Genomic DNA, 13,670 nt, shown 5'->3' with positions numbered 1-13,670 from the left:
ACTCAGGACAAGATAGTTATCTTCAGATACTAAAAGGGATGTGAATAGGGAATTGGACTTATACCATACAGCTCCTCTAATTAAAGCCAATGGATAGAAAGGGATTTCCATACAACCAAATAAAGAATTTTCTAAGCTTTGAGATACAAGGATTTCCTTGTCACTGGAAGCCTCTAATGTTCAAGCATCAGCATCTTCCTGCGTGAAAGGGGATGTTGCAAGAATCCAGGTGCTAAGACTTGATGTTTAAGGAATCAGAACAAATGATTCCCTCATAAAGTTTTTAGTTTTTACAAGTTCTACCAGGTTCTTACAGAACACTGCTACAGTGAAATGTTGACATGTGGTCCATGAAAAAATAGCTCTTTAGAGAAATATTGCATATCTTATTTTGGTCATGGGAACTGATACTGTGTATTAACATTTTAAAGGCGTTGAAAAGCCCTATAATGTGTGTGTGTGTGTGTGTGTGTGTGTGTCTGTACACTGCATTTAGTTGTTTGTTTGTTTGTTTCTTTGCTTTTGAGGAAGATTAGCCCTGAGCTAACATCCACTGTGAATCCTCCTCTTTTTGCTCTGGAAGACTGGCCCTGAGCTAGCATTCGCGACCATCTTCCTCTACTTTATATGCAAGACGCCTGCTACAGCATGGCTTGATAAGCAGTGTGTAGGTCCGCACCTGGATCTGAACCGCTGAACCCTGGGGCCGCCAAAGCAGAGCACACAAATTTAACCACTGTGCCACTAGGCCAGCCCTGTTTTTGTTTTTTGTTTTTTTTTTCCAGATTGGCCCTGAGCTAACATCTGTTACCAATCTTCCTCTTTGTTTTTTCTTCTCCCCAAAGGCCCCCAGTACATAGGTGTATATTCTAGTTGTAGGTCCTTCTGATTCTGCTATGTGGGACACCAACTCAGCGTGGCCTGATGAGCGGTGCTAGGTCCACACCCAGGATCCGAACCGGCGAGACCCTGGGCCACCGAAGTGGAGCGCATGAACTTAACCACTCAGCCGTGGGAAAGGCCCCCTGCCTTTTGTTTTATATATAAGTTTATATTTCTTTTTTTAAGCTCAAGTTCTCAAACTTACTTGAGCACAGACCCAGTTTTTCAAGGAATGCCTTGTAACACCTAAGAGAATGAAAGTTTCACTAAGCAGTTTCAAAAAGCCCAGTTTCAACCGTAGGTCTCAGTGAGGCACAAATCTATGTGCCTATCTATTCAAAATTCAACGTTTTAATAGAATACATGGCAATTCACCAGGGTTCTAAAATTGATTGCTGATCTCTTAGTCACACTCATTTATAATATATGGTCTAAATAGAAACAAGATACTGAAACTGCCTGTCTCTGAAAATAGAACAGCTTGCGTTTTGTCTGGGATTTCACTTTTGCTTTGCTTTGCTTTGCTCTGAAGCTTGCCGCTTTCTGGTCACAGTCCTCAGGAGGGAGGACGTCTGTGCAGCCTTGGGATGTGCTTTACGTCGCTTAACCTGAACACTGCTAAGAATAAGCCTTGTAATTGACACACTCTTTTGTTTGGAATGAAACGTCTTAGAGGAAAATAGGTTTCCTTTAAAACTCACTATACTCAACTGTGAGAAGCATAGCAAAGGTTGAATAATTACAATTTGTCTTGTGAAAGAACAAAAGATCGGAAGCTAGGGAACATGAGTTCTGGTACCAGGATGCTGGTAACAAGCTGCGTGAGTTTGTCATCTCGTGCCAGTGGCTGCTGAGGGGATCTCTTCGCAAAGAAGGCTTTCTCAGCCTCTTTTGATCAAGGCCAACGAATTAGGGCTCATTTCCGGGTTTGATAGATTACACCATTCAGACTCTGGGGGCTAGCTTCTCCTAATGGACAACAAAAGCAACCACTAAAGCTTCCTTTTATGAGAGAAAAGATTTATTATATTGAACAAAGTAAATTCATATTAAAAGCAAGAGGAAGCATACATCATATTGAGTCTGGATCCTTTGAACTGCCAGATTATTCCACCTCTCCTTGAATTCTCCCTCACTGAAATTTGACCCCTGATTACGCTCTAGATCCCAAAATGTCTGAGTTTGGCAATGGAGCTTGGAAGAGGGGATGAATTCTCTATTCTTTAGATAAATGGAGAACTCTGCCTATGAGTCATCAACTCCCAAAGTTTTTTCTGTGGCTCTGTTTTCATGGTTTCTATAATGAATGAGATTTTGAAGCCTATTACTGGCTGAAACTCCGATCAGCTTCAAAAGTACCCAGGTCTATTATTGGCTTCAAGGGCAACTTTGGATGGCATCACGAATTGGAAAGAGAAAACGGAAGTGGAAGAGAGTGGCTGCAAAGCACAAAAGTATAAATATTAAACCAGCTTTCCTCAACCAATACTCTGGGGCATGTCACTTCACCTCTCAACACTTCTGTTTCCTTCCAAAGTTGGATGAAATTGGAAAAGATAATCTCTTACATTCCTACCAGGGATAGGAAACACACTCAAATCGTTGTATGGATGGAGATTAAAAGTGCCTTAAATAAGCTTCAGTTTGAACCTGAGCCTTTCAAAGCTTTGTTTTTCAAAACAGGCTGAAAATTAGCCCAAGGGGATTTGCTAGTTGACTTCCTGGAAAAACAACAGTTTAAAAAGCTGTTGACAATATTGGAAAACTCATGGTAGATTAAAATATTGTGTCTATGTCAAGTGTCAAATTTACTGAAATTTATAACAGTACTGTGGTCATTGTCTAGAAAGAAGTCCAATCTCAGAAAATGAGGAGTTACAAGTTTCCAAAGGAGATATCTCAGTGAGCAAGTGGGTTGGCTTGTTACAACTCTGTGGGCTTCAAAAATAGATAAGGTGACTCAATGGACCAGAGAAAATAGTTTACTACTCACAGCACAGAAAACAGCAGGAGCATCAGCACATGAGCACTGGTTCCCTTGCCCACATGTCCCATGATGCAACACAATGGACCCAGATTGCTGCTACGTACACAGTGGATTGCACTGCAGCAAAGCAGCCCAGAGCCAGGGCTTCAGCACATTTTGTAGCAAGCAGTAAACAAACCAATCCACTTCTCCCAGGAGCAAACAATCACAAAGTGATCGTGCTGTGGTTCCCACAGTGTTTGGACAGCAAAGGTTCTTAATTGACTATGTGACTCCAGAAATGACTCAGTTAGAAGATAGTTAGGACTTGCAATTCAGCTCAGTCAGCAAGATTTTTCCGGGATGCTTGGTGGACGCTCTCTCCCAAGAATTCATCTGTCAGCTCAACATATTTTTGGCTGCACTCAATTTTCATGTGATTATGCCACCCTATCAGCAATTTGGGTTAGACATACTGACAGGGCTAGGACCAGATCTCTTCTATTAATTTCAATCAATACTTGATTAGGGTTATTGTCCAAGGAATCCCATCCGTAGGGTGAAGTCAATCTGTAGGCAGTGAACAACTAACTGGATGAGGGATCATAATGAGGCTGTCACTCTGTCTAGGATAGACCCTGTCTATAGCATCTTCAGCCCTCAGGCTTTGAGTAGCTTCCTCCATGGGATTTTATAGGATTTTATTGGCCTCAAGAAAGTCTCCTTGGGATAGCCATAATATAATCATTGAAACAGAAATCCACATTAGCAAACCTCATTGTGGGGCATGATTCTGTAGCATTTAAATAATCTTCATAGTGACTTAATGCATGGGTTGTCATGTGAGGCAGCCTAGGTGCTTCGTTTACCCTCTAAATGCATAATCTTCCTCATTCCCTCATCAACCATGTGTCTAATAGCTCCTCAGTCTGTTGGTCAAAGCATCCCTGGACTTTCTTCCTTTCCCTCTCACTGTGAGTGTACATTTTCGTACTCACTATGGGGGCATATTGCCCTCTAGATGTTTCTAGTTGCGACTTGAACTGGGTGAAGTTGTGCTTTCCTCCCTGGTGGGGCTTAAAGACTTCTCCTAGTCCCGTAGTCCGTAAGAGAGCCAACAGCAACCATGGCACCATTTGGAAGGCCAGTTAGATTTTATCCCTCACCACTCAGCCTCCATCCATTGACTCAAATCATGTTCATCAACAGGTAGGACAAGAGTGGACCATTCACTCCCCATCTTTCTGTACCACTTGGGCCAGAACATTTGCTGCCAGCTCCCAAGGAGTTTCTTCATAGCCTCGAATCTCATCCATGAGCACTTGCCTTTTCTATTCCAAAAGACCGTTGTCTGTCTTGGCACCCTGCTCATTGTGTCAGTTTGGGAAGAACATCTGCACTTAGAAAATGGTAAGAAGTAACAAGACTCCAAAGGAGAAGACTGAGCAAACAAGCAGGTTGTCTTGGCACAAGTCTATAGGTGGCAAAGTAGACAAAAACTCAGACAGCTTAGTGTTCACAGCACAGCAAACAGCAGAGGCTTTAGCGCATTAGTGCCTCCTCTGCCCTCAGATCTCACTGGGCGATGCAGTGGGGCCGGATGGCAGCTACACACATAATGGCTGCACAACTACAGATGGTTATACACACACTCGCACACACAATGGGTTGTGTCATAGTTAAGGAACTCAAAGATAAACTCGTAACCCCTTTGGAGGCAAGTAATAAATGAACCTCCCCAGGAGCAAGCCGCCAGACAGTGATCAAAGCTGGGGTCACCTAAGTCTACTGAATCGCCACGTGGCTGTCTGCAGAAGCTGTTCCGGATCAGAGGACAGTTAAGCCTTGCAGTTTGGCACAGTCAGCAAGGATGTGCAGGAACCTCAGGGCCCATGGCAGAATGTCTCTCCCATGGTGATTACGATCTTTCTGTTCCTTATTCTTAGGAAAAATATATTGAAATATTTGGAGATAGAAGTTCATCTTAGTATCAAATTATTCGTTTAGATAATATGTATATGTGTGTGGGTGTGCATGTGTGTATGTGTAGAAGGAGAAAGAAAAAAGAAGAGAAAGCAAATGATAAAGAGAATGGGTAAAATGTTAATAGTACATGGATCTAGGTAAAAGATACGGAAGTGTTCCTTGTACGATTCTTATTTTTGCACTTTTCCTGAAGTTTGGACTTTACCAAAATAAAGAAAAAGAATGTCTCATCCTTTTACACTTACTATACAAACGCTTCCTTTTCTTCTCACCAAAAGTAATAATAACAATTACAGCAAGGATTATTTGTTAATTACAATATTGTTTGATTTCCCTAATCCTCCTCCCTTATTTGAAAAGGAAAGCCACACTTCACAATTAAGTCACATTTTTTGTGTGTGAATAAATGTCATGTTATTAGCTCAACATATATGCTAGCTTTACAGTAGAGGTTGGGGTAGGGAAATCCCTGTGCTTCAAATCAGTTGCTTCAGAAAAAATTCCAATAATTTTGAGAATTGGGTGAAAAATAAAGATTTTTTTTATCTAGAAATAAAGAACATAAGAGGTATTGCAAAAAAAAAAATAAAAGCATTGTTTTACTTTTGACGTTTTAGCCAAGTCATGAATAATGTGAGGATAAAGAGGGAGGAAGAAGGTCAAAGACAGGGAGCTGAGGGGTTTGGGTTAAAATATAGTTTTTCAAGGAAGCCATCAATAATATCTCTTTGATGACTAGTATGTAATTCTTATTCATTGGTGTATACAAATGGAATAGCATATTCATAACAATCCGAGAGATTATTCATAATAACCCAAGAGATTAATTAATGTCTTGACATGTAGGAAAAACTTTGAGGGTTGCAGGTGAAAATATACATTAAGGTCCTCAATACAGGTCTGACACACAGAAGACACCCAATAAATGTGTGCTACAACCAAATCTGAAATCCTCACTGTCTTTTTTCTTTCTCTTTCAGCTAGAAAATCTGGAAGCAGAAACTGCTCCGTTGCCCTAAGTGGGTCTCATGCCATTCAGAGCCTCACTGAGCTTAAAAGCCACCATATATTTGGAAGAAGATTGCTGCGAGAATGTGTGGGAGGTTCTAGTTTCCTAGGAACATGCTTGCTTCTGAGTCATCAAAACTCTTTCCTCTCTGGCCACTCCACTCGGCACATTAGAGGGACATCCAAACTAAATCAAGCACTGGGAAGGAGAGGACTATATCACACTAACGAGTCCACCTTGCGTACCTAATCACGAGGAAGATGCCCAATGGGACCAAAACGCACTGTGGTATGTGAATTGGGGTCACATGGAAGATGACCCTTCTGTATATAATATTTCGTTTTCAAGCAAATATTTATGACCTCATCAAAGAAAAATCATTGATTGTTAAATTCACCATAGTAACACGTAAAGTAAATGCTACCTCTGATCAAAGCATCTTGTGTGGAAAGTCCAAGACTTTCTAGTCTTCTCTAAGGGAATACTTGCTCTATTTTTCACCTTTAACGTTAACCTTAAAATCGTCTTTTGGTCAAGGCATCATTTCCACCTTCATTTCTTGGTTTTGTATTTTTTAAAAGAATACCTAGCTCCAAAACTGCAAGGGAAAAGATAAGATGAAAGGTAATCTGAAGCATGGTAATATGTCAGCTTCAGAAAGCTTGGTTCTTGTGCATTGCAAGTACTTCCTGGGAGTCATAATGGGAGATTTTTCCATTGTTAGGCTTGCAGTGATTTGCTCCTCAGTTTTAACTGTTCCATTCCTTTGCTCCCATCTAAGTATTCACAGAAGGTGACAGTGGGTCAGTGAACTCATCACTTCTACACAGGAAGTCAAGCATTAAAATGCACTCTTCATTTCTCAGTAGTTTCTCCACACTGCATGCTCCCTTTGCATATTATTTTCCTTTTTCTGACTCTGCTCAGAACACTTATGCCTTTTGAATAAGCATGATAAAATGACAGATGCTTTTGTTGACTTTCAGAACAGTTTAAACTTTTTTAAAAATATAGATGCAATAAGCTTAATTTCAAAACAGAAAGACTCAAATGACCATAGATAAAAACGGCTGATCTACTTTTCAATCCTCTGTAGTTACTTGGACATGAAATATTAACAATGACCCCAAAATATTTCCCCAGAATATTGTGTTTATGTAATGTCATCACCAATATGTTGGTCTTTTTGATCTTTGCTAAATGTCAAGATTTCATTTGTAAAATGTCAGTCTTCTAAGTAGTTTCTTTAAGACAATCCTCCTCTTTGACTGGTTTTCTTTGGTATAAATATGGTAGAAATTTGCCAATCACTCATTTTATTTGATCTATGTAGACAGTCAAGTCAAATGGCACATGCCAAAAAGCTTTCCTCTTTGAAATTCTGTCTGCATTGATTAAATGAATCATGCATATTGTAGTTATTTATGAAGACGCAAGTAGAAAACAGGGTAGTATCTTCTGTTATAAGAGTATTCCTGAGTCTGCAAGCTGCCAGAAGACTCAACCTTAAATTTGTATCTGTTCTTCAATTTAACAAGGCACAGTAAGCACTGGACACCCGAAGGCAATGTTTCAAGAAGACAACCATTGCAGACCAGAATGAGCCAATTTACTGTCTCAGATCCAATTGGCTGCAGTCACGTGGACCCAACACATGTACCCATTGCGTGAGAGAAAAACAAAAACTAAGATAAATGTTTTCATGTTTCCTTCTGATTAAGTCTTATATTTGCCTCTAATAACCTCCATTTCTCAAATATTATGTCCCAGAATGGATATGCATTATTTTTAATATTTGTTCTGATCAAAGTAACTAAAACCAGGGCCTGAAAAAGCTTTAAAGTGTTAAATAGCTGCATTTGTGTGCAATACTTTTACAAATATATACCTATATACACTACTAGAGCTTCCACAGGTAAAAGGGATAGTTCAAATGAAACACAATAATGAAGAATAAAATACTTGTATATCAGTCGCTGGGGAGGAAAATTCTTGTCTTTAATAGGTTAGAGTAACATGAGTTCACTCGAGGGATGACGGAGTACTGAGCTCTGCTCACAAGGCTGTTTCTCAACCATTATTGTTTCTGCCTAATCACTTACTCTTTGTTAAGACATTCTAAAGTAAGTAATAAATGTGTTCTCAATATTTTTCATTCAAAACTATTTTTTATCATAAATTTGCTAGATCTTGCAATTCTATGGCAAATAGAGAAGGAACAGCCCTAACCCCGTTGGATGGGCTAAAGTTTCTTAGAAATCTGAAGATAAAGAAAATGTAATGTTCTGCTTTGTTCTTCCTTTTTATTTCACCCTCATCCTTATGGATGGGGTTTCTTCCTATCTGGCATCCCAGTAATGCAGACTGTAGATGTGAAGCGGAAATTTGGCTTCTTCACCTGATTACTTGCTGTGGAAATTCTAATCCCAAGTGGGTAATGGCCTTTGCTCCTTTAGTCTCCACCTTCACTGTCATTTTGCTCCTGCATTCTTCTTTCCCTGCTAGTCCCTAGAAAGCAGAGAAGAGAGATGAGACTCACCTAAGGCAAAAGCGAGTTACCTGGAATCTACTGCCAACACCCTCACTGTGGGGTCCTCTGAAGGAGGTTTGATCACACTTTTTAAAAAAGTCTTTTGCTGTGATATTCCAGATCCACATTAACAATTTGATGATGTCAAATAAAAGAGTTTACTGAAGGGGCTGAATGTTTTGAGCTTTGAGTCACCTACATCCGTGTTGGAATACACATTGTGGCATTTTTTGGCTTTGTGGTTTGGAGCAACATATTTAAGCCCTCTTAGCTTCAGTCTTCTCTTAAGAGCAGGGCAATAATAGCAATCTTATTGGGTTATGGTCAGGATCAGTGAGATAATATATAAAAAAATATTGGCTTACAATGCAGCAAATGCTTCCTATTTGTAGTAAAAATTATAAATGAAAATTATCAATGTCAATAAAAACAAGAGAAACTTGGTGAATTCAATGGAAACCACCACTGATGAGCCTTAGCTCAAAACTCTGAGAGGGATCTCTTTTGAGAAGGCAGACGGCACCTCCAGGCAGGACCTCTATGACAGAATGGCATTCCAACAGTGCATCGGAGGAAGCAGGACTCTTAATCTGGCCATTTGAAACAGTTCTCAATATCAAAATAGACAGTTGGAAGTTTTACAATAAACTCTTCTAAAAAATAGCTTTGAGTTAGTAAGAGGATATTCATTTCCTTAGATAATGTGATATTTTGCTAAAACTGATATCCATTCACTTGCAAATTTTTTTATTGAAAAGGCACAATTAGCTTATTTAATCTTACCTAAAAGAAGCTAACAAAATTCTATTCCCAACACTATCACATGCACCATTTACGTCTCAGGATCCAGGAAAAAGTTGAAATTCAGAAGTACAGATACAAAGCCTAGGAAGGAAACGTAACTAAGGTACAAAGAATGTACCTCCAAAAGGATTCTGTCTGACCACATTTATCACAAGATCCCCAAAGCTTCCAAATATTTACTTAAGTCAAGTGTATTTATTTGTTCAAAAGCTAAAACAAGATCCCCTTGGTAATGCTTGGATTAAGTGTTTCATTCAAAATGCTTGGAAATGATAAGATGTGTGCTGCCTCTCTCATATGGCAAAGGTAATCAGTTTATACAGACAAATTTGCTGTCTACCAGCAATTACCAAGACGAGATGGCCCACAGGTGATTTCTCCAGCTTCAGCCCCGAATACTGCAGAAGCTGATATTACCTCTTGGATTTTCCAAACTCTCAAGTGCTCTAGCCAAAGCAAACTAAGGATAGGACATTTTAGTCTCAGCTTCTTGGCTTCTCTACTGGCCGCACATGCCCCTGCTATGGCTCTGCAATTCTGGATGTTGATCATAACCAGAAACGCTACCCTTTTCATAGAAATATCCACCAACAGGAAATTAGTGTCTTGAGGAATCCTTACTGCCATTGTAGAAGCATCAACATTCTTGCCTAGATTCTCAACATCATTATTTTCTTATAGGCCATGTTGTTTGGGGTAGGGGAAGGGATGGAAACAAACATGAACCTTTATCAGTGCCTTGGTCTGACTACTATATTTTCACTGGTGTGAGATGCTTCAGGAGTCGTAGTCACAGAATACAGCACCCAGATTATATTTAAGACCACTGCCATTAGGACCATAGGGCCTTAAGTGACAAGTCAATCAAACGGTCTAACTTTGGGATAACCAGCCAAGAGACAGTTGCATTTAATTATAAATAATTTCAACCCATAGTCATGTTTTTCACTGAGACCAAATACTAAAACTGCAGGAAGGTATGTACATTACTAACTGTTCAAAATTAAGCAAAACCAAATACCAAAAGCTTAGTGTGTTACAGTGTGTGGCAAATATTCAAGCTCTTATCATGTAATGCCATGACATTTCTTAAAAGAGTCAGCAAATGGATCAAGTTCAATTTAATTCAACCAACCTTATTGTGTCCTAGGCACTTGGGCTCCAAACATAAGAACCACTGAGGCTGAGGTTATAGGATTATGAAAAGCAGACTGAGGGTGAATTGGAAGTGCATCCTGTATCAACGAGAGACCTTTTCAAATAACATTGAATAGCAGCATATGCTTTTCAAAAGAATTTTAAGAACTCAGAAATTATTAAAATTAAACATATCAATCTTTGAAAGCATCTCTTGACTCAAATATGTGATGATTTGAGACTCTAGGCACGTGTTCAAAGTAAGATCAATTTTCTGGAGTTCTTCCTGTCATACATTTAATACAAATTTAATAATATATTTATTCAACTCACTTTGTGTTACCTATAAGCTTGTAGTAAGTGAGAACTCCATTAAAATCTGCACTTGGAATTGCCCTTAAACTTTACAAAGTTAGGAAATTAGGAGAGTTATTTCTTCCTCTGCATTTTGATAGAGATTCAGGTTTGCGTTTCACAGCCAACCCACCTGGAAACTAATGCTTAGAGCTCAAATATCCCCATGTCCCAGACCCCAAATCTAGAAAAAAACAGTCCCATGATCTCTTCTGATACGAGAGGTGAGCTCCTTCCTTCTCCCCCAAGTTCCAGAAACTAAGTAAATCTCTGATCCATTCATGTCCACGAGTTCCTCATACTCCTGAAGACAACAAAAAACTCTATGGCAATAGATTAAAATATTCCTAGAGAGTATTACTAGGTCTGAGATAATGCAAGAGGTTTATTATTTACCTGTAAAAAGCAAGTTAAGAGTCAAATAGAACCAATATGAAGTAAGGAAGGTAGAAGAGAGCTTACTCATTTTTATCATTCTACCATTTGAATTATTTGGCACCACACTTTGCTGACACTCAGAGGAAATGGTTGGCATTACTGTGCTTTATACAAAGAGATTATCTCTAAAAAGTGCTCGGATGTTTTGTAGAGCAGATAGTAATCTATTCAAACTTGCAAAGGTTCTATATACTATCAGACTACAACCAGGACCTACCAAAACCACAGTTGAGTGCAAGCAGCCACACTAGATAGTTTTCCGGCTGTTTCAGGTAAACCTCTGCAATTGTGGAAACAACACAGAACAGTCCTATGCTAATATAAAAATTGTCTAATACTAATCATAACAGCCCACAACATTTCAATGTAAGCACAGATATGTTTATATTTTTCAGATGGTGTTGTCTTCAGTTTTGGTTTTGAAAGAACGGCAATATTAAGTATATCTCATGAGAGGGGAAGCTCACAATTTTTGCAGTAACTGAATTTACCTCTGAACACCTCAATGGTTGCACTTCTCAACGATTTGTTGTCATTCAAAGCTACTTATGAATCAAATATAGTTCTCTTCTCATGCCACAATCACGTGCATGAAATCTAAATCAGTATAGTTGAAATAAAAAGGTTTATTACTTCACTTCCAACTAATAACATCGCATTCTTAGTGATATATACATTGCCTATAAAGAAAAATGTGTATTTGTTTTATGATTTCAGAAAAGGAGCACAGAGGTTCTTTTGGAAACTGAGGAAAATTCATCTCAGTATTGTAACATGCCCAGTACTAAGAAGGCTTAGCAGCAAAAATCTTCCAGGAAAAGATGATTTTAACCATTGCCTACAACCTCCTTCTTCTTACCTTGCAATTTGATTTTTGAAAGAACCTAAGTCTTGATAACAGGCTACCATATTTGCTTTCAAGTCTCTTAAAAGAAATTTCTGTGGCTTTGCTTCAAATACATAAATGTTTTACTTAATTAGCATTTACCCACTGATGTCATAAAATGTTCAGTGAATACGCAGGATTACAAAGTACCAAATGAAAATGAGAAGAGGAGTGGTACAAACTGAGGGAGACACAAGAAGATAAAGGGAAGAAATAAAGGAAACAAGTATTTTCCTCAGAGTCTGGGTAAAACTGAACATAGTCACGTCTAAGATGCAGAGATACTTTTCACATGCCATGTCCGGTTATGGACATAATGTCACCACCCCACACTGCTATGACACCAAAACAACCAAGCCTAGAGACCAGTCGGTGCCTCTTTTGGTCTGCAAGTGACTGGACAGACTTGGCTTCCCCAGATGTCCCCAGTTCTGAGATAAGAAGGCCCAGGTACAGTTGTAGACAGGCACATGGACCCCTCAAAGGAGCTCCCATCAGAGGTATACCTGTGGATCCCACTGGTTTTTGAGTGACATTTTAGAGCTCTTACTCTCTCAAAATAAGAAAATGCAATTTGCATGAAGTTCCCATTATACAGCATAGTATTGAGATGCAGTATTAATTTCTATCGTTTTCCTAGCAGAATAGTACATACGACTTTCTCTTGCTATGGTCAAGACAACAGGCTTTGAAATCAGTGGACACTATAGTCCAAGGAGTCTGACTACCAGAGACTTCCAAAGGAGAAGAGTTCCCGTCTATAAGCTGAATTTGGATGAAATGCTCAGTCTGGTGTTTCAGAATGCCTATTCCTTATCTGCCGACACTTTGAGGTGTTTCTGTTGGTTGGTTGGTTGGTTACTTGGTTGGTTTGGGGGTTTTTGTGGTTGTTGTTGGCTTATTTGTTGTTGCTGTTCAAAATTTTTTACTTTTCCATGGGATATTTGTCATCACACAGGTGCATGTTCCTCTGTTTTCTCTCCGGAATGGATTTCTCCTTGTAATGTCCAGTGTAGGAGGTTGTCATCTCCAGAATAAAGTGGAAAATTGAGACATATCTTTGTTCATAGCTTGACATCATGATGGGCCACCTACCTTCCCCATTTCTCCGAAAAATAGTCCCCTTCTCTGCATCATTTTGACTTTAGAACCAGTCAGAATCCAATCTCCAGTGTCCTGACTAGCACAAGAAACCTATCAGCTGATTCTTGTTCAGCTCTGCAGGTGGTAAACCTGATTCCTATTGCCTGCTCCTGCCTCCTCAGGGGTTCATTCAGAAAACAGAAAAATAACAAGGCCCTCCAGTTACTCTCTTTGGCTGTGAGACAATTTGTTCCCATCTGCCCCCAGGCTCACCCTGCGCTCTGACACAGGGGGAAGCTGCTACTGATCATTGCTGTATTAACTCAAAACTCATTAGGTTTATGGAAATTCATGGCCCTTATTTCTCAAGGGAACAGAGAAAACCAATAGGCCTCCTACCCAGCCGAGCACTTTCCATGCAAGCTGCTGCATCTATATAAATTAGGTCCAAATCACATCAGGCTATTTTCAGGGTTTGTAAACTCAATATTGCGAATAGTAGAACCTGGCAAGTGTTCAGCAAGTAGTCCCCTTGCTGCCTGTGAATCAATCACATAACTTCTCCATGGATTGGGGAAAAATAAGGACAGTAAGA

The 13,670-nt window shown here is 39.4% G+C and overlaps 1 protein-coding gene across 1 annotated transcript in view; it reads left to right on the top strand.

Moving 5' to 3' along the window:
• The window catches only part of OPRM1 (opioid receptor mu 1), a 60,288-nt gene extending 47,239 nt beyond the window's left edge, over positions 1-13,049 (top strand). The window contains exon 4 of the mRNA XM_014738201.3: positions 5,815-13,049. Within this exon, the coding sequence (XP_014593687.2) occupies positions 5,815-5,853 (39 nt within the window). The 3' untranslated portion in view covers positions 5,854-13,049. The remainder of the gene's footprint in view (positions 1-5,814) is intronic.
• Positions 13,050-13,670: the final 621 nt, after the last annotated feature.

Source organism: Equus caballus, chromosome 31, assembly GCF_041296265.1.
Source record: "Equus caballus isolate H_3958 breed thoroughbred chromosome 31, TB-T2T, whole genome shotgun sequence".
Taxonomy (NCBI): Eukaryota; Metazoa; Chordata; class Mammalia; order Perissodactyla; family Equidae; genus Equus; species Equus caballus.
Note: the sequence above shows the minus strand (reverse complement) of the source record. Positions and strands in the feature narration are given on the sequence as shown.